The sequence below is a fragment of the Rana temporaria genome, chromosome 6 (assembly GCF_905171775.1).
Source record: "Rana temporaria chromosome 6, aRanTem1.1, whole genome shotgun sequence".
Taxonomy (NCBI): domain Eukaryota; kingdom Metazoa; phylum Chordata; class Amphibia; order Anura; family Ranidae; genus Rana; species Rana temporaria.
Window position 1 is genome coordinate 94,375,270 of NC_053494.1, and position 21,542 is coordinate 94,396,811.

At 45.6% G+C, this 21,542-nt stretch overlaps 1 protein-coding gene across 1 annotated transcript in view; it reads left to right on the forward strand.

The window, feature by feature from the left end:
- Positions 1-21,542, forward strand: part of ENPP7 (ectonucleotide pyrophosphatase/phosphodiesterase 7) — a 140,413-nt gene that overhangs the window by 74,020 nt on the left and 44,851 nt on the right. Inside the window, exon 3 of the mRNA XM_040358470.1 lies at positions 15,107-15,736. Coding sequence (XP_040214404.1) covers positions 15,107-15,736 — 630 coding nt within the window. The remainder of the gene's footprint in view (positions 1-15,106; positions 15,737-21,542) is intronic.

Here is a 21,542-nt window from a genome sequence, read left to right on the forward strand (position 1 = left end):
CTTTGATGTGAGTCTTTTAGGTACGCTTGGCAACGAACTGCATGGCAGGTCGACATATGTCTGGTCAAGCATGTGGTGCCCAAGCGGGTGATGTTTTGGCCACGCAAGATACGCTAGCGACATGTGTTGCAAATAGCAGCGGTACGATCTGATGCACTTGTCTCAAAAAAACACACCAAATAACTTTTGGAATAATGCGGAGAGATAGCAGCGCCCTGCACATGTGGAGCTCTGCGGTGTGATGCAGTCAGTTTGCTGCCCTTAAGCCCTGCCTATAGTTTTAATATGAGAACATCACCAATTGTATTCACGTAGCTTTAGGTGCACACTGTGCAGAGGACACAGTACACCAAGTGAAAATACTTGCAGATCCCTGCCTGTGGTATTAATATGAGAATACCATCAATTATATTCACGTAGCTTTAGGTGCACACTGTGCAGATGAGGCACTACACCAAGTGAAAATACTTGCAGATCCCTGCCTGTGGTATTAATATGAGAACACCAGCAATTGTATTCACGTAGTTTTAGGTGCACACTGTGCAGATGAGACACTACACCAAGTGAAAATACTTGCTGATCACTGCCCGTGGTATTAATATGAGAACACCAGCATTGTATTCACGTAGCTTCAGGTGCACACTGTGCAGAGGACACAGTACACCAAGTGAGAATACTTGCTGATCACTGCCTGTGGTATTAATATGAGAACACCAGCAGTTGTATTCACGTAGCTTTAGGTGCACACTGTGCAAAGGACACAGTACACCAAGTGAAAATACTGCAGCTAGCACAATCTCCTGCCTGCCTATCAGTATATTAGAAAGAGCATACAGGAACGGATTTAGCTAAACTCAATATAGTGTATAAATATATATATACAACACCTGGGATGCATATATATCCTCTACACACTGTGGCCCGGATTCAGATATATTGGTGCATCTTTTGGCGGGCGTAACGTATCTCATATACGTTACGCCGCCGGAAAATAGGGCGCAAGTTCCGTATGCAGAAAGAACTTGCGTCCTAAGTTACGGCGGCGTAATGTCTGTGGTCCGGCGTAAGCCCGCCTCATTCAAATGGGGATGATGTGGGCGTGTTTTATTTAAATGAATATAAAAGTAAAGTGTAGCGCCAGTGTAGACCCACCTATTATGAGAGGGTCAGTTATAAGCCCTCTGATAAATTCAGAAGGTATCGGTGATAATTGTGCAAAAATAATCTGTAAATTAGTGAACAACACCACAGATGAAAAAAAAGGAGGGGGAGGGATGTCTATTAACACGGTAATAAACCTGTCAACACAACCTTCCTACAGTCCTTGGTGTGTATGGATTGTTGAAAAGTACCATATACACATAACTCAAATAATTATGAATAAAGTGCACCTGTAAACTTCAAGTGATAATCATAAGCAAATACCATATGTGATCTATTAATTGAAATAACAGTCCATATATTGTGATAATAGTGAAAAACTGTACAAGCCACCACTACTCAAACAATTCCTTATTGAGCAGTACCACCCCCAAAAGATCGGCTGATCTATAGGTCTGGGGGGGGGGAAGGAATTAGTCCATATATTGAATATGTGGATGTAATCCTCCTCTTTAAGCCCCAATCCGATTGTTCAGGAATGCAATCCTCCAATGGTTACAACAGTAGGTAAATATGAATGAGGTACCCTTACCAGATATGGTGGACCCTCTACTCACCGTATGGTGGAAGGGTCTTACGGGCTTGTATGGGCCGATCGCCCCCTTGGATTACCGTCTGGGAATTCCTCCTAGATCAGGTCAGCATCCGATGTGTACAGCATTGATCTCCAGGCCAAGGATCACAGTCCAATCAGTGAATAAAGCACCCCAAAATCGCGTAATGGTACCGATTCAAAATTGTAACAATCGAGGGGAAAGGGAGAGAGAACTTCTCATGGTGTAGTTGGTAAAATTGAATTTAAAAATTCAAATCCATACATCACACTGGTGACAAGACAGATCACAACAAAGGTAAAATCAAAAATTTAAAAAATAAGCCACGCGTGAGAATAACAGCAACCTACCACCCAGTTGGGGTGAATAGAAGTATCCAAAAAAAGTTAGTGCAGCGGAGAAGCTGTGAGGCTTAAAGTACCCGACCGGTTTCGTGTAATGCAGACTTAAACTGGGGTATACTAATCGCCCCCGCCTCTCCCTTGCACTTAAGTAGCTGCACCCACCTGAATGAGACCCCCTGTCCTCCATGAACGGCGTGCGTTTCATCTGTATTATGTCACTGCGAATCTGCACTCCATAGACCCGGAAGTGGGGGGGCGGACCTTAATGATTAGGTCCTATAGGCCAATATAGTTACAAATCCCCAGTAACCCCTCGTCAATGGTATGACGTATCCCCCCTTCGTTCCACAGACCCGGAAGTGAAAGGGGCGGGCCTCCATGGACATCGCCTATAGGTCGATGTGATAAAGGGCGTCCCCAATGATCACTCGGTGGTGTGACGTCTCCCCCACTCTCCCCACCAATTGGGGAGCTTACGAGCGAATGCACTTCCAGATGCTGGAGCTCCGCCCCCCGAGTGAATGCGGCGAGCGTCATGACGTTCGACGTCCATGCGCTCCGCCGTGCGTTCCACCCATCTTCCGCATCTAGTGCTCGGAATGAGAACCAGACTGGAAACAGCGTCGATGCAGGAAGTGGCGTCATGCGCTCCAAATGCTGGAGTTTGCGCTCCACGGGATCCTTGAACGTCGTGGGACATAGAAAGCGATGCGGCCAGCGCATCATATAAATAAATATGTAAATTAAATTAAAAGTTCACATATATATATACAGAAAAGGGCCGCCTTAACCCCTCATCCCAAAAAAGGGGGGGGGGGGGGGATATTAAATCAGTAAAAACAGATATGGACTAAAAAACCCTTATCGGGTCCCAGGTAGATGGGTGCAAGCCACAATCATGGTAATAAGCCACAATTAGGTCGACCAGAATAATTATAAGAAATACATAATTATGTCAGCTCATACATTTAAATGGGAGGACAATAATCAACTAAACCTCTTATGATTGATTGATAAAGGCGTTTACATCCCAATCCACATTTAAGCCGAATGGGACGTAACATTTCAGCTGATATATCCAAAAAACCTCCAACTTTGACACTCCCCTAACATTGGGTTCCCCCCTCCAATGTGGGACAAACTTATCTATAATCTGGAAGCTAGTACCTTCCAGCTTCTTGTTGTGCCGCTCCAAATAGTGTCTAGGCACTGTGTGATTGGTGCGACCTTTAAGAATGCTGGTAATATGCTCACCTACCCTTGTGGAAAAGCTCCGTATGGTGCGACCCACGTACTGTTTTCCACAAGGGCAGGTGATAAGGTAGACTATATATTTAATCGCGCAAGTGAAAAATTGTTTCATTTCCGGTCCCCTCTTACTTCCACCGGGTCATTCAGTCTAGAGTCTTCAAATATATTTGGGGCCCTGTTAGGCCCCGAGTTTCTAGATCCATTCTCTTGCGAGATAAACTTAGCGGAGGCCTGGGTATCCCAAATTTTTCTCGTTATTATCAAGCGGCACAACTTGCCCAAATTACACTATACCACTCTACGTCGGAGACCCCCATTTGGGTGAGCTTAGAGGCAATAGACATCCATCCCCTTCTAATTTCCAATCTTCTCTGGTTACCCCCGCTGGCCCGTAGTCCACTCTATAATCCGGTTACTCGCCATTCACTCAGACTCTGGGACAGCTTACGTAGTCGTTTTAGATTACTGTCCTCCCATGCTCCACTATTATCCTTCTTTGGTCATCCACATTTTTACCCTGCCTACGTAGAGCCTAACTCGTTTTATCTCTGGCTCCAGGCAGGACTACATAGGATAAGCGACCTTGTTACTGACACATCTCTCAAATCCTTCTCAGATCTGCAGACTCAGGCCAAGTTCCCCCCTAGGGAATGTTTTCACTACCTACAAATAGCCCATTTCGCCCGCTCAATAATAGGTGACTGTTCCTCTCTGGGCAGTATGTCCTGTTTTGAAAACATCTGTCAGTCTGATCCTCATGCCCCTGGTATCATTTCCCGTCTATATGCCCATTTCACTACGGTTACCTCTGACCTCCCCCTGTACGCTGCACAATGGTCTAAAGACCTTCAGATATCACTGGACAAGGAGGACTGGATTGCCATATGGAACCGTACAAAAACCTCTTCCCAAAATATTGTGGCCCTTGAAACCAACTATAAGGTTCTGATGAGGTGGTATTTGGTCCCTGCTAGGATTTCCAAATTTTTGCCTTCCTACCCAGCTGTCTGTTTCCGTGGATGTGGAGGGAGGGGTACGCACGAGCACATCTGGTGGTCCTGTCCGATAGTGCAGCGGTTCTGGGCTGTAATATTCCAGATGGCCTCAACCTTATTGAATGATATAATATTACCTAGCCCATCTCTAGCCCTTTTAAATCACATTCAACCGGACTACACTAAAGCCCAGGTAAAGCTTTTACTCCAACTGACTACGGCTGCTAAACAATCCATTGCAAGAGCTTGGAAGACTCCAACCATTCACATTGCAGAAGTTAAAAACAGGGTAACCCAGGCAATGATTCATAGCAAAATAGAAGCTATGATTCTTGACCGACTGGTCCAACATGATAAGACCTGGACTCCCTGGGCGGAACATTTTTTACCCCCGGAATTTGATGTCCCTGCTGACATTCTAAAATTTGAAGCAGTTCTAACCATGTTGTATTATGGTACTTTGGGGTTCATGTGACCCAGCCGACCCTTTCCCTACCCTACACCGACCTCCTTGGTCCCTTTCCTCCCTCTCGTCTATCATGCTCTTTCTTTCTTACTCTTCTTCTTTTCTTTTTCTCTGTATTTTCTCTTGAAATTTTATATATGTAGAGCAATAGGCATGGCTTCTAAACCTTGCCTAGTTATACACAACGTTTTATCCCTAGTCAACCTGCGGAGTACCTCCTTAAAGGATATATACCCGATGCTATAGGACCTTCCCCATTCCCTTCCCCTTTCCCTTCTCCCTCCCTCCCCTTCTCCTGGTAGGGATCTACCTTTATACTCCCCCTTTATAGCCCTAAGGTCCTTCCCATATTTCTGCATTATATTTGACAACCTATGTCCCCATATATGTAAAAATGTACGTTATGTCGTAATTCTGCTCTGGGACACTATTTCCCTCTTTTGAAGTATGCTATTATATACTCTTTCATATGTTACTGTACGACTATTTGTTATTGCTTTGTTCTTCAATAAAAAATTTGAACAGAAAAATTGTTTCATTGGATATTCAATCCCTGTATGTGTAGATTTGAAACAAATAGATTTCATTCTACCATTTATATTATGGAGGCAAACTCTACATTTTCTACAGGGATTCCCCTTAGAAAGGGGAAAAAAAGAGGGCTTAGTTGGCGGATCCGAAATATTGGGGGCAATTTGGTTTCTTAATGATGCAGCTCCCCTATAAATCACACTGGCATTGGTGGGAAGTGAGGGTCCTAGGACCTGATCATTTTTTAAAATTCCCCAATGTCTTCCAATAATCTCCTTTACTTGTCTATGCTGGATAGAAAAAGTAGTAAAGAAGGAATTCTTGTACTTTGATTCTTGAATCATTTTCTGTCGTTCTATAGTTAGTGAATCTCGATCGATCTCCATAATCCTGTCTATTTCTTTGTCCACATCCTGGCCTGAGTATCCCTTATTCATAAACCTCTGCTTTAGAATTTGTGCCTGGATCCGAAAATCAGTAACGTTAGAACAGTTGCGCCTAATGCGCAACAGTTGGCTACGTGGCACAGAACTAAGCCAAGCAGGGTGATGGCAGCTGTCTGTCGGAATGTATCCATTCCGGTCCGTGCTCTTAAAGTAAGTTTTTGTTTTCAGTTGGTTATCCTGAACCAGAATTTCCAACTCAAGGAAATGGATACTGGAAAAACTCGCCTCATAAGAGAGACTGATACCTACATTGTTATCATTAAGAACAGACATAAATCCATCAAGAGATTGGCGGTCTCCCTTCCATAGGAGGAGGATGTCGTCTATGTATCGAGCCCACAGAATGACCTCTGGCCGATTAAGAGCATAGACGACATCCTCCTCCCATTTAGCCATGAAAATGTTGGCCAAACTGGGGGCAAATTTTGCCCCCATGGCAACACCTTTTTGTTGCAGGTAGAACTCCCCATTGTACCAAAAATAGTTATGTGAGGCGGCGAACCTCAACAGATCCAAGATAAATTGTTTCTGTATGTTGGAAAGGTATTCCACCCTTTCCAAGAAACACTCCACCGCCTCAAATCCCAAATGATGGGCTATGCTGGTGTACAGCGAGGCAACGTCCGCTGTTACCAGTAAGACATCCTCGCTGTACTCCACTTGTTGGAGACGAGAAATGGTATGTCTCATATCCTTAAGGTATGAGGGGATTTCCCTCACTGAGCCCTGGTTCACACTGGGTACGATTTGGAACGATTTGAGATGCAATTTGACATGTCAAATCGCATCTCAAATCGGCGGCAATTGTCGGCAATGGCACTGTCCTAATCAGTGCGACGCCGCATCTGCGATTTCAAAAAGTAGTTCCTGTACTACTTTTTGCGATTTCGGGCCGCGATTTACATTAAATTGCGGCCGAAATCGCGGCAAAATTGCGGCCGCGAAATCGCGGTAAAATCCATTTTACCGCGATTTTGAATTCGCAGCAGTGTGAACCTAGGCTGAGGGTTGTAAATGGAAATCTATATAATTCAATTATTTAAATGAATGGTGACCCCGCGCATGCGCCGTTCGTGAAAGAATCCCAGTGCGCATGCTCGAAATTACGCCGCAAATCGTCATTGCTTTAGACGTGAACCTTACGCAAACGACGTAAGATTTTCAAAACTCGACGCGGGAACGACGTCCATACTTAACATAGGATACCCCTCATAGAGCAGGGGTAACTTTACACCGGAAAAAGCCTATCGTAAACGACGTAAAAACGACGTTTCTGAATTGGCGTATCTACCTAATTAGCATATTAATCACGTAAATATACAGAAGCGCCACCTAGCGGCCAGCGTAAATATGCAGCCTAAGATACGACGGTATAAGACACTTACGCCTGTCGGATCTTAGGGAAATCTATGCGTAACTGATTCTATGAATCAGTCGTATAGATACGACAACACAACTCAGAGTTACGACGGCGTATCTCCTTTCTGAATCCGGGCCTGTAACTGTAACTGACTTGCCTGCCTGCCTGCTCTATCTAACTCAAAATAAATTACACTGGGCCAGATTCAGATACATTATCGTATCTATCGGCGGGCGTAGCGTATCTCAGATACACTACGCCGCCGTATTCAGAAAGAACTTGCGCCCTAAGTTACGGCGGCGTAGTGTAAATGTGTCGGCGTAAGCCCTCCTAATTCAAATTTGGCTGGTAGTGGGCGTGTTTTATATTAAACTATCATGACCCCACGTAATTGACGCTGTTTCCGAACGGCGCATGCGCCGTCCGTGGACGTATCCCAGTGCGCATGCTCGAAGTCACGTAGCAAATAGTCAATGCTTTCGACGTGAACGTAACTTACGTACAGCCCCATTCACGGATGACTTACGCAAACGACGTAAAATATGACGCTGTTCGTACGTTTCCGATGTCCATACCTAACATGACTTACCCCTGCTTTATGAGGGGTAACTTTACGCCGGAAAAAGCCTTACGTAAACGACGTAAAAAAATGCACCGGGCATACGTACGTTTGTAAATTGGCGTATCTACCTAATTTGCATATTCTTTGCATAAATCTACGGAAGCGCCACCTAGCGGCCAGCGTAAATATGCAACTAAGATACGACGGCGTAAGAGGCTTACGCCAGTCAGATCTTAGCAAAATTCCGGCGTATCTTGTTTTCTGAATACAGAAAAAAGATATGCCGGCGCATCCTATAAGTTACGCGGCGTATCAATAGATACGCCATCGTAACTTCTTTCTGAATCCGGGCCACTGTCTCTTTCTCTCTGTCTGTCTTTTAACCACCGCAACACACTACACAAGGCCGCCACGGAGGCGGCCTTATATAGTGTGGGGTGTGTACTAAACCCCCTGAGACGTAATTGGTTAAAGCCACCCCGGCTTTGGCCAATTATGGCTCTCCGTTTTTTGAATGCTGTGATTGGCCGAAGCATGCGGGTCATAGTGCATGCCTCACCAATCATCATCCAGAAATGCACTGCGATGCCGCAGTGAATTATGGGCCGTGACGCGCCACTCGAATTTGGAGCGAACGGCCCATAATGTTCGTAATTCGACGAACGAGCGAACATACGATGTTCGAGTCGAACATGAGTTCGACTCGAACACGAAGCTCATCCCTAGTGCTTAATAGCAAAAAAAATGGTTGGGTCATGAAGGGGGTAAAACCCTCTGGAGGTTAAGTGGTTAAAGGACTATAACCTCTGCAGTGTTTACCCTAACTTTGAAGCACAAGAAGAGAAGGAAAATCTCCACAATGAGATACAAAATGAAAAAAAAAAACAGACTGGGGTGATGACCCTTCTATGCTCCATAGAGAAAAAAAACGTTTTTGGCTAGATACTGTCTGGCAGATACCATAGTGCATTACATACTCTGTAATACATGAATGTTCTGAATATTTTTTTACCAGTAAATACAACTATAAAGAGAGATGTGGCGCACATACTACATCAGCAATCATGCTGACACAATAATGTGTACATAGAGGACTCATTATTCTTTTTTTTTTGTCCTACTTGAGAGGGTAGAGTAGTGTCTCATAAGGAAACATTCTAATAACACAAAAGAGAAATAAGCTAGGTATAATTTGGTAAAGAATTTTTGTGCTTATACCAAGTGACTGGCTATTTACATTTTTCTAAATCTTGCTCTTTCATATTTGTATATTAGCTTTAGATCCTAAGATATGTAGAATCGGTCAATAGGGCTGCTCCCATGTACAGTATATATACATTATGATTGTTAAATATAGAAAAGAAACAAAGTTTCAAATATTACCACTTGTGGAAGCTAACCTTGTTTTCTTTTTTTATTTGGAGGGACTTTACATTCTTTTAAATGAGATCAGAATACAGCTCTTTCATTAAAAAAAAAAATTGATAATCCAGGCTTACACTGTGCCAGATTTTGAAATTGTATACTGAGATGAGTTGTCAGAAAAATGGCAGTTGGAAGGTGATTTTTGAGGTTACAGAGAAGAAATGAAAGAAACAGTTAACCACAATCATTGTAAAATTCAGATTGTTCGCCTTTATTTTATTCAAAACAATAAACAAATTTGACAAGGAAAGAAACAAGTAGAGCCCTTTCACACCAACGGACCGTATGTCCATTTTTTCATCCATCCGTTTACGGATGAAAAAGGAACATACATGTATTCAGGGCCGGTGTATTAACGTTCTTGTTCCACCATCTGGGAAGTTCCACAACCGATTGCTCAGACTCCGGGCATGCGCAGTAACAGGCTACGGGCAGGCTACGGAAATAGCCGAACGAAACAGCTGATCGTCAGCTGTTAAGAGGAACACAGCTCGGCAGATCACCGGCGGAATGGGCAGCTGCTGAGAGGCGTGTACACGGCGCTTTTATTTACTTTTTTTTTTTTTAGTTTGCATTCATTTATTTTATACATTCTGTATGTCCGCGCCATGCGGGATCCCGGAGCACCGGAGAGGGGGGGCTGTATGCGGCTCTATGGGGCTGACGGCGCAGGAGGAGCTCACTGACTGACAATAGAGTGGCTGCCATTCCTCTCGCACACACACGGCCTGCGTCACCTGCCCATTCAGGGCACCAGTCAGCGAGCACCCGGGCGGGGGAGGCCCCATAGCTGCCTCAGGGAGGGAGGAGGAGGGGGAGAAGATGACCATCTGAGAAGTTCCACAACCGACTGCGCAGACTCCGGGCATGCGCAGTAGCAGGCTACGAAAATAGCCAAACGCAACAGCTGATCATCAGCTGTTAAGAGGAACAAATACCATAGCTGGAACCAGCTCGGCAGATCACCGGTATAAGGCAGGGGCGAGTGCCCAGGGCGCTACCATTTTGTACAGGAGGGGGGGGGCGCAGTTCTGACACACAAGCGGCCGCCAGACCAGTACACTTGTGTGTGTCATAGACAGCGCGGGCAGCGGCAGTGGCACTGTACAAATTGTGTGCCGACTGGCTGCTGAGTGCGCCTCTGCTGTCGCGGTCACGAACACAGCTGTGCTGTCCATCCTCCTCCGTTTGCTCTCCCGACCGGGTTAACACAAGCGGCCACACTGACAGGGGAGGAAAACAGCTGTGGGCTGTGTAGTGAGAGCCGAGTCGTCCCGCTTCTCCCTTTGTCAGGAGCTGCAGGATCGGAGTGGCTGACCTGTATACCAGGAACAGGAAGTAAGGCAGAGCGGTCGTCTGTGCTCCCCCGTCCCATCACCCCCCCTCAAACTTCTATAGCACAGCACAGAGTGAAGTGTTCTGGCTGTATGCTACAGATCTGAGAGCGCACACACATTCCAGAAAGGTGCAGTCAGTGTCACGGTGAACTATGAGAAGGAGGGGGAGGAATTTGTGAAAAGAGGTGAGAACTCTTTAAAGGGAGGATTACAATGGTGGCTGTGGACGGACATTAGGGGGTGGGGTTGGATACAGAGGTGGCTATGGAAGGGGGTATACAGAGGTTGCTATGGAGGAGGGGTATACAGAGGTGGCTATGGAAGGGGGGTATACAGAGGTTGCTATGGAGGAGGGGTATACAGAGGTGGTTATGGAAGGGGGGTATACAGAGGTGGCTATGGAAGGGGGGTATACAGAGGTTGCTATGGAGGAGGGGTATACAGAGGTGGCTATGGAAGGGGGGTATACAGAGGTTGCTGTGGAAGGGGGGTATACAGAGGTGGCTATGGAAGGGGGTATACAGAGGTTGCTATGGAGGAGGGGTATACAGAGGTGGCTATGGAAGGGGGGTATACAGAGGTTGCTATGAAAGGGGGGTACACAGAGGTGGCTATGGAAGGGGGGTATACAGAGGTTGCCGTGGAAGGAGGGGTATACAGAAGTGGCTATGGAAGGGGGGTATACAGAGGTTGCTATGGAGGAGGGGTATACAGAGGTGGCTATGGAAGGGGGGTATACAGAGGTTGGGGTGGAAGGGGGGGTAAACAGAGGTGGCTATGGAAGGGGGGTATACAGAGGTTGCTATGGAAGGGGGGTACACAGAGGTGGCTATGGAAGGGGGGTATACAGAGGTTGCTATGGAAGGGGAGTATACAGAGGTGGCTAAGGAAGGGGGGTATACAGAGGTTGCTGTGGAAGGGGGGGTATACAGAGGTGGCTATGGAAGGGGGTATACAGATGTTGCTATGGAGGAGGGGTATACAGAGGTTGCTGTGGAAGGGGGGGGTATACAGAGGTTGCTATGGAAGGGGGGGTATACAGAGGTGGCTGTGGACAGGGGGGGATACAGAGGTAGCCGTGGACATGGGGTACAGAGGTGGCTGTGGACAGGAGGGGGATACAGAGGTGGACATTGGGTACAGAGGTGGACGTGGACTGGGGGGGATACAGAGGTCGCAGTGGACTGGGGGTACAGAGGTAGACGTGGACAGGGGGTTACACAGTGTGTGTACATTTTTTGGGATGCTGGGGTGAAGAGCAAAATTGCATGGGGGCCCCAGGAAAATGGTTGCCCAGGGTCCAAACCATATTAAAGACAGGTTGTTAGCAGGCATAAGAATATCATTATCCTATGCCGGGCATCACTAAATGGAAATTCTGTGTGGGGGATATGTAAAGGGGCAATACTGTGTGTGGGGGGGGGGGGTCATGTGAAGGGCGAAATACTGTGTGTGGGATGATAAATGTATTTCTATTGTTTTAAGTACTGTATATTCTTGTTCTGAAACAACGTTGATTCTTTCTTAAAAATGGGGGGGGGGGGGGGCGCAGTTTGCCATATTCGCCATATTCGCACCAAATGGCCTTGTCCCAGCACTGCATGTATTCCTATGGATGAACATCCGCTGACACCCGATCTCATCAGTCGCGGATATGCTCCGTTTTTGCAGATGGAGGAAAATCCTATTTTCCACCTGTATGCAGAGCGGATCGGATGAACACGGACAGACGGTCCGTGTTCATCCGATCCCCCCCATAGAGAAGAGCGAAGATCTGACAGGGCGATCCCTGCACAGTGTGCAGGGACCGCCCTGTCATCTACTGGCTCAGTGGGGTTCAACTGAGGGATCCCCACTAAGCAAGCAAGGAACGGGTCATCACGGGATCCACCCGTGTGAGAGGTCCCTTAACGTAGAATAAAGTTGGGATGTTGTCTGAGCTCTTTTCAGTGAGTAGGGGCACTCGCCAAGGATGCCCTATGTCACTGGGTCTTTTCGCCATAATGATTGAACCCTTGGCTGCTGCTTTGAGGGCTTCCAATGAGGTACAGGAGATAATAGTGGGTGGTTTGCATGACTCGGATACATATTTGATACATATTTTATGATACATATTTTACTGAAAGTAAATTGGGGTAAATCCCAGATTCTCCCACTCAGGACACCGTCTCCTAATTGTGGGGTTTCCTGCCAACTACCCCTTGCAGCAGGTAGATAAGATCAAATATCTGGGGTTGTATATTTCCAACTCCGTGTCAGACTTTATTACATTAAATGTCACTCCACTTTTGTCAAAGATAAAATCTAGGCTACAGGAATGGCAGAATTTATCTTCAACGCTCATTATTAGAGTGAATTTATTAAAGATGATATTTTTGCCTCTATTTCTATATATGTTTCGGAACTCACCTGCCTGGATACCGAGATATATATTTAAGCAGATTGATCAGTTGGTCACAACATTCCTGTGTCAAGGGTGCCACCCTAGGATCAAATTTTGGGTGTTGCAATTGCCGTGGAAACCAGGGGGGGCTGGTGGTCCTTGATTTCTATTGTTATTTCCTAGGAGGTTAGCTGGTCTTTCTCCACAGGTGGTTTAGTCTTCCAGATGATGATGCTGCCACTACCCTTGAAGCAGCTATTGTCAGTGTGTATGAGGCTCTGGCACATCTATTGCTACGTGGAAACAGGGCTCTGTATAATGTTACAGTATCCATGCTGGCAACTGGTAGGGCATGGGCATAGGTTAAAAGGTGAGTGGGGAAGCAGTGATTTCCCCTCATGCACCATTATGGAGGAATCCCAACCTGATCCACTTCTCTGAGTACTCTGATCCAATCATCTGGACTAAATTTGGTATAAGGACACTGGGGGGTATAGTGGGTGATGGGGAAACTCCTTCAGTTTGATTCTCTGAAAACTAAATTTCATCTTCCCAATACTCACCTGTTTCTTTTTTTTTGCAACTTAGACATGCGTACAATGCCCAATTTGGTGGTACCATTCTTAGATTTCAAATGAGTGATCTGGAATCTCTACACAGCGGTTGGTGTGTTTCACACTGCAGAGCGGCTTGGGGGTCAGTGTTCCCTCAGATGGATGGGATGACTGGGATGATATTTGGAATATTAACTTTACCAGACTGCTGTTGGCCAGAGATCTTATTCAATTTAAATTTTTATGTCGCATCTACCTTACTCCAGCTGGATTGGCTAGAATATTCCCTACCCAGTCGCCCTGCTACTGGTGGTGGTGCACTTCATCCACCGCAGATTTTTTACATATATTCTGTAATTGTGTGACTATTCAACATTTTTGGTGGGGGGTCACTGAGCGTAAAGAGGAGGTTACTGCTGTCCATATACAGCCAACGGTTGAGGTGTGTCTCTTAGGACTAGTTGACGCCCTAGCTCGGAGAAGGGTGACACGTACTTTGTTGACACTTCTACTTTATTACACCAGGAAGCTCATAGTGCTTTCATGGAAAAAGTCTGCCCCGCCATCTGTTTCAGCATAGAAGGCTCTTGTTAACAAGGCCACCCCCTTATACAAGGATACTTACACTAGCAGAGATATACCACATAAGTTCGATAAGGTGTGGGGTAGTTGGATGAATAGTACATCCACGGTGTATGATTAACTTGCTATTTTTTAAATAAATAAAGCAACCTAACTGTGACGACAGTCACTTTGGGCAGGGGGCCGTGGAACCCTTTGCTGGGTCGTTTTGGGTGTGGTTGTATTCCATTGTTCTATTGCGTCTGTCTGCCTTGGGAGAAAAGTATACGATGGGATGTATGTCTATGTGGAGGGAGGGAACTCCTCCAGCAGCCCCTCCCTGCTGATAGGACGGTTTACTGATGATAAGTAAGAATACACCTGACCTGTGTGTCTATTATTATTGGACAGTTTACTCTGCCCTGAAAGCAAAGGGGGGGGGGGGGGGGTTGTCCCTGAGTGTTACCTCTCTGTACATGTGTTTCAATAAACAGTCCATGTTCCAGCCTGCAGCCAAATGAGTCCTGCCTTGTTCTGGTTGTATTATGCGGCAAATATCTAATATTTATATTCAGACTGGAGAAAAGGAGTATATGAAGAAAGCACTTAAGCGAAGTGTGGGATGTTTTGTTACAGTAACCTATAATATATGTGGATTCTGATCTGGGGATGTGGGTTAACGGCCTGCTATTACCACTGGAGGGACAACAGGCTCATGCATCAATATACATGTCAACGCTGCAGGAAGGGGTGATATATTGGTTGGGCCAAATAATTATTTACTTTCTCGCTAAGAGTTATATATTGTACATGGGGGGTCTTTGCTCTTGTTTCTGTATTCCTGGGTATTGGTCTTTTGTTGTACTGTTTTATTTGTAATTGTTATTGCAAAACTTGATAAATATAGTAATAATAAAAAAAAAAGTAGAATAAAGTCAAACTGAATGCTTCACGCTAAAACTGAAAACCAAAATAAGTGGAAATTAAGGCATTTTTCAATCAGAATAACCATTGTAGGATGAAACTAGAGGGATTGAATTCAGGCAAACAAGTAGATTGTGCCTTTTGTAGTAAAAGTGATACCTAGTGTATGTATCCATCATGAAACATACAATTGAAACTCGCCATCGCTTAGATTCATTCCCTCCATCTGATTATTTTGTTTTCTCTTTACAGGGGTTAAGAGCAGGCTCCCTTCATTTTCCAGGAGGAAATGCTAATTACAGTGGGAAAACGGTGTATAAAGCTTTGGCAGAGTTGGAAGACCATCCTGACAGTGACGAGCAGGAATGGAGAGATAACATAGATATAGTTATGAAATGGTTCACTGATGATGGTCTTGACTTTGTAACCCTCTACTATGGAGAGCCTGACAAAACAGGCCACTTATGGGGTCCAGAAACTGAGCAGAGGAAAACAATAATAAAGCAAATAGATCGAACCATTGGTTATCTCCTAAATTCCATTGAGAACAACAACTTAAAAAGTAAATTAAATGTAATTATTACATCTGACCATGGCATGACAACCATCAAGAAAGAACCTAATGTAACAGAAGAGATTTTACTGTCCAAGTACATTACTTTTAAAGACCTTGTGCAGTTTGACTTATTGGATTATGGTGGCTTTGGTATGATTTTACCAAAAGAAGGACGGGAAGAAGAAGTGTATCAAAAACTTAAAGGTGCACATCCTCATTTAAACGTATATAGGAAGCAGGAATTCCCAGAACGCTTCCATTTTTCCACACACAACCGTATATTGCCAATTCTGCTTTATGGAGATCTCGGCTACAGTGTGAATAGTGTAAGTGCAATTATTATATGTTTTGGTGTTGTGTTTGTTGTGTTTGTTGCTTAAATTGTGCTTTATCAAGTAAAAGTATAGACACATATAGGGCCTAATCCTCAAAAAACCGGCGCAACGTAACTTTTTCCATTTAAGTTACACCACCGCAAAATCTCTAACTAAGTGCCCGATCCACAAAGCACTTACCTAGAAATTTTGAGCGGTGTAACTTAAATCCGGCCGGCGCAAGGCGTTCCTCTTCAAATGGGCATGATTCCCATTTAAATTAGGCACGATCCCGCGCCGGCCGTACTGCGCATGCTCGTGACGTCATTTTCCTGACGTGCATAGCGCAAAATTACGTTACGCCGAGCTTTGTGGATCGCGACGGGTCAATAAAGTTGCGGCGGGAAAAAAAATGTTAAAACAAAAAAAAAAACGCGTCGCTGGACAGAAGGGTCTGCTTTTACAAGGTGTAAACAGTTTACACTTTGTAAAAGCAGCCCTAATTTTACACATGCAACTTAATACTTATGGAGAAAAAACGAAGCTGAAAAGCTTTGTGGATCTCCGTAAGTGCTAATTTGCATACCCGAAGCGGCATTTCGACGCGAAATGCCCCCAGCGGCGGATGCGGTACTGCATCCTAAGATCCAGCAGTGTAAGTCCCTTACACATGCCGGATCTTCTGTCTATCTCTTGGAAACTGATTCTGTGGATCAGTTCTAAAGATAGAAACAGGGATACGACGGCGTATCAGTAGATACGCTGTCGTATCTCTTTTGAGGATATGGCCCATAGATCTTTCAAGTCTTGCTAAAGACTAAAGACAATGCTAAAGTGAAATTAAAATTCACACTTCACATGAATAGGTCAACATTACCAAATCATCATTTGCCATTAATAAGTAAATCCTTTTTGCCATTAATAATATGTTCTATAAATCATTAAAAAGGATATAGACATCTTTCATTTTCAGTCTTTTATTGTGTATTTAAAGCTGAACTTGCGTAAAAGTAAAGATTTTTCTTAGCAGTGGTACCTGCAATGCAAGGGTTTAATGCTTGTGTTTGGCTAGTGGATTTGAAAAGCATTATTACCTACCCAATCCTACGATCCAGCAGTCTCCTTTATGCTGCTGGACTGATCCCGCCAGCCTCCGCTCCCCTGCATTCCAACAGTCTGATGCCGCGTACACACCATCACTTTATGTGATGAAAAAAAGCGACATTTTTAAAAACGTCAATTTAATTGTGTGGGGGAAAACCTGGTTTCCTGACTGGCTCCATGGCAGCATACGTGTGGGTTAGCCCCGCCTCCATAACTACCCAATAGGACCCCTCCCCTATAAATCTTAGCTGTGGGCTCTCAGCCTTGTTCCTTTTTTGTCCTCCTCCGTAGGACCATGTGTTTGGTTCTTCTACCCAAAAAAAAAAAAAAAATATATAACACATACACAACTCATCCCTTGATCAAGCTCGGCCAAGAATTCTCCAATAAGCCTTGTCTGTTAAGCAGGGTATGGAATGCATGGAATAGCGCTGAAGTTATGGAGTCTATTGCGCAAGATTGGTATGCCTAGCGGTGCAGGTAGCCTTCTTTTATCTAAAGACCGGTGTGTGTCCCTGGCCGAACGGATCATGGTGGTGATGGTGAGCAGTATTGTTTCTTTTTTTCATGGCAGCAGTGTTTATGTTTGTGGTTTGTCTTTTTCCTTGTTTGTTAAGTCTTACTTGCCCTGTGAGCGTCTGGTTCCCTTGCGTTCCAGCCGCCGCTCCCTCTGACTTCTGGGTTCTGTCTGCGTTCTACACAGACAGACCAGGACCGAAAGCGAGGCCTGGCTCACACGCGAGCGAGGCCTGGCTAGCGCATGCGCGAGACTCGACTCGCGCATGCGCACTGGTTACGGCTGACGCGGCCATGGCGTCATACGCCCAGCCTTTAAAACAGAGCGAGAGACATGTGTACACCGGGGGCGTGCGTTCGTACGGCGGTTCCTGGTGTACTGTCCTGTCCACATCTAGGTAAGTGTTCTGGTGCGGTTTTAGGCTAAAAACCTTCCTCATGTTTTCTACTTGACAGCTTGTCACTTTCCTGTTACAGTGTCTATCCAAGGCTACATGGACATCTCTTTGCCTCTCAGTGGCCAGCCCTCCCTCAACAGGTATGGCTAAGGAGAAAACTATGTTTTCTGCACCTGCTGGGGGGGAAGAGAGTGGAGTATAGGGACATAGTGTGACTATTTGTGTTTCTTCTTCTCTTTATCTCAGCCCTTCTAGGTCTGACCAGCAGCATAATGAGTCCCACGGTCACAGCAGGTCTTCTAGGTCACATCACCGGCACTCATCCTCCAGACACCATAGTTCATCCAGAACTGGTCATGCTAGTAGAAGTACTGCTCATCTCTCCCCCCATGATGAAAGATTGGAAAATTCTTGCTGGGGGTGCAAGGCTTCGTTATCTATTAACAAATCCCTTTGTGATCATTGTTTCTCTAAAGTAGCCAATGAAAGGGGAGGTGTAGATAAACACCTGGAAGCTCTTGTCAAAAGGGTCGTGGATAAATCCCTGCAGGAGAGAGATACTATAATACAGCAGGACTCTCCTATAGACCCAATGATTCCCTTATTGGACCAGGGACATTTACATGAGGTCTTCGCAGCCACTCAGGCCAGCCAGTCGGCTGCTTCTCCTTCAGAAAGCGGTTCAGAATTGGAGGATACAGTAATAGGCTTTGATTATGCCTTAGTCCCTGCCTTAGTGAAAGCTATTAAGGAAACCCTGAATTTGGAGGATCCAGCTACTTCCCCCCCTAAACAGAGAAAACTCTTTAAACAGCTTAACAAGGAGCGACATTATTTCCCGTTTATTACGGAGATAGGCGCCATTATTTCCAACGAGTGGAGTAAACCGGATAAAAAAGGCTCTATGCAGTCGAAGATAACAAAATTATATCCCTTCAAACAAGAAGACGTGACCCATCTTGAAGCTGCCCCGTCAGTGGACGCAGCGTTGATGCGTTTGGTGAAGTATGTGACCCTTCCCTTGGAAGATACAGTTTCTTTTAAAGATCCTTTGGAAAGACGGATCGATTCGGACCTAAAGAGAATCTACTTGACAGCAGGGTCCGCTTGTAAACCCATTCTGGCTATAGCAGCTGCCTCAAAAGCCTTAGAAGCCTGGTCTGACAGGCGTTTACAGAATCAAAAACGCACCTTCTTCAGACCACAGAATACAGATCGCTGGAGGGATGCACGCAACTATAGACCCGGTCGTGAATTCTCTAGACCATGGAGGTCCAGACAACCTCCCTTTAAGAAGCAAACTAAAGGCACTACTTCTAACAGTCAGGAATCTACGAAGTCCTTTTAAAGTTGGGCCCGCCCAAGCATTTCAGGTGGGGGCTCGCCTTTCCCACTTTCGGCATGTTTGGGCGGCCTCTATTCAGGACTTCTGGACCATCAAGACGGTCTCGTCAGGCCACACTTGGATCTTCAACAGCGTCCCCAGGCTCAGGTTTGTTCCCACGAACCTTCCAGGCACAGAAGAGAAAAAACAAATCCTTTTGGCCTACGTGAACTCTTTATTAATTCAAGGCGCAGCTGTCTGTGTACCAAGAACAGAACGAGGCGAAGGCATGTATTCCCCTTTATTTCTAGTGCAGAAAAAGAACGGTACTTGGAGACCAGTAATAGACCTAACTCATCTCAACCGGTTTATTCGGAAAGAAAAATTCAAGATGGAATCTCTGTTAACCATCCAACAGTCGGTCCATCCAGGGGATTGGTTAGTATCAATAGATTTGAAAGACGCTTATTTTCATGTTCCGGTGGCAATAGGTTTTCAAAAATACCTCCGCTTCTCGGTAGGCGACCAGCACCTACAGTTCACCTGCCTACCCTTTGGCCTCACGACCTCACCCCGGGTGTTCTCCAAGGTCCTGCTAGCCGTCGTAGCCCTTCTGCGGGTGAAAGGAGTTCGTCTTCATCATTATTTAGACGATCTATTGCTACTAGCCCAAGACAGAAATCAACTGATAGAACAGAGAGATCTAGTAATTACCACTCTGCAAGAGTTCGGATGGCTAATAAATGTGGAGAAAAGTCATCTAGTCCCATCACAGAGCCTAGTGTTTTTGGGTGCCCTCTTCAACACATCAATAGGCACCATCTCATTACCGGAGGAGAAAATTACCACGATCAGAGACAGGATCCGCAAAGCATTCGCTGCTCCTCAGCTATCTGCCCTTCATTGTCTGAAGTTAATCGGTACCATGTCAGCCACAATTCCAATGGTGAAATGGGCCCAGTGGCATACTCGTCCATTCCAGAAAGGTTTTCTCCAACAATGGGTCTCCTCGAGGAAGAGTCAGCGCATCACGATCACTCAATCTATGAGAGGATCTCTTCTATGGTGGCTTCAGGGGAAGAATCTCCGCAACTGCCATTCAATTCGTCCCATCACTTGGGTTACAATAACATCAGATGCCAGCAATCTGGGCTGGGGCGCCCATTGCCTTTCAGAGATAGCTCAAGGCAGATGGAGCACACCCTCTCACGGAATTGTTTCCAACATATTGGAACTACGAGCCGCCTTTCAAGCACTCCTGTCCTTCAGCCATATATTAGCAAAATGTTCAGTGATGCTCAGGCTGGACAATACGACTGCAGTGGCCTACATAAGGAAACAGGGTGGAACACGCAGTTGGACCCTACTTCGAGAAGTAGAATCAATTATGAACTGGGCCCAGAAGAATCTGGCCAACATCTCGGCAGTATACATTCCGGGGATTCAGAATGTTCAAGCGGACTTCTTATCTCGAGTCCAGTTGGACAACAACGAATGGTCCCTACACACAGATGTGTTCAATTGGCTTCTAACCTTGGGAATATCCCCAGAAGTGGATCTTTTTGCGTCCCCGCGCAACCACAAGTTGATGAAGTATTATGCGAGGGGCAGGGATCCCCAAGCCTATGGGATAGACGCTCTCACGGATCAATGGAGATTTCAAAAAGCTTACGCCTTTCCACCAGTCCCTGTGATCTTTCGGTTCCTTCACCGGCTCAAATCAGAGAATGCGGAAATCCTCGCAGTGATCCCCTTTTGGCCAAACAGGCCCTGGTTCTCTCTCCTATCGCTCCTCAGCTATCGGGATCCAATTCCTCTCCCCCCAAACCAGATCTTCTCTCCCAAGGCTCAATATGGCACCCATGTCCAGCTCGTCTGCACCTCAGGGCGTGGTTCTTGAGAGGGGAAGGCTTAAAGCACTAGGTTGTCCAGAAGAAGTCATGTCAACCCTGCTTAACGCCAGAAGAAACAGTACTAACAGAGTGTATGAACGTATTTGGTCAAAATTTTCAGACCACATGTCGTCGAGGTCCAACCCTCCTAGCTCTCCAGAGGTTCAAGATATCCTTAGCTTCCTACAAACGGGCTTGGTCTTACCTTTAGCAGTCAGTTCTCTCCGAGTGCAAGTCTCAGCCATCTCTGCGTTTACAGGGATCTCTTGGGCTAACCATTCCCTGGTTCGCCAGTTTTTCAAAGGTGCCATTCGGCTCAGGCCCCAAAGAAAACCGAGGTTCCCCAAATGGGATCTACCTCTTGTTCTGGACTATCTTACCTCGATCAGCTCTAATCCGGATAAACCTCTTTCAGCTAGAGACCTTACTCTCAAAACCATCTTTTTAGTTGCAGTCACTTCAGCTAAGAGGATCTCCGACATAAGAAATCTGGGTTCAAAAGAACCATTCCTGACCTTCTTTCCTGACAGAGCAGTATTAATTCCTATGCTGGGCTCAAATCCTAAAGTGACATCCATTTTTCA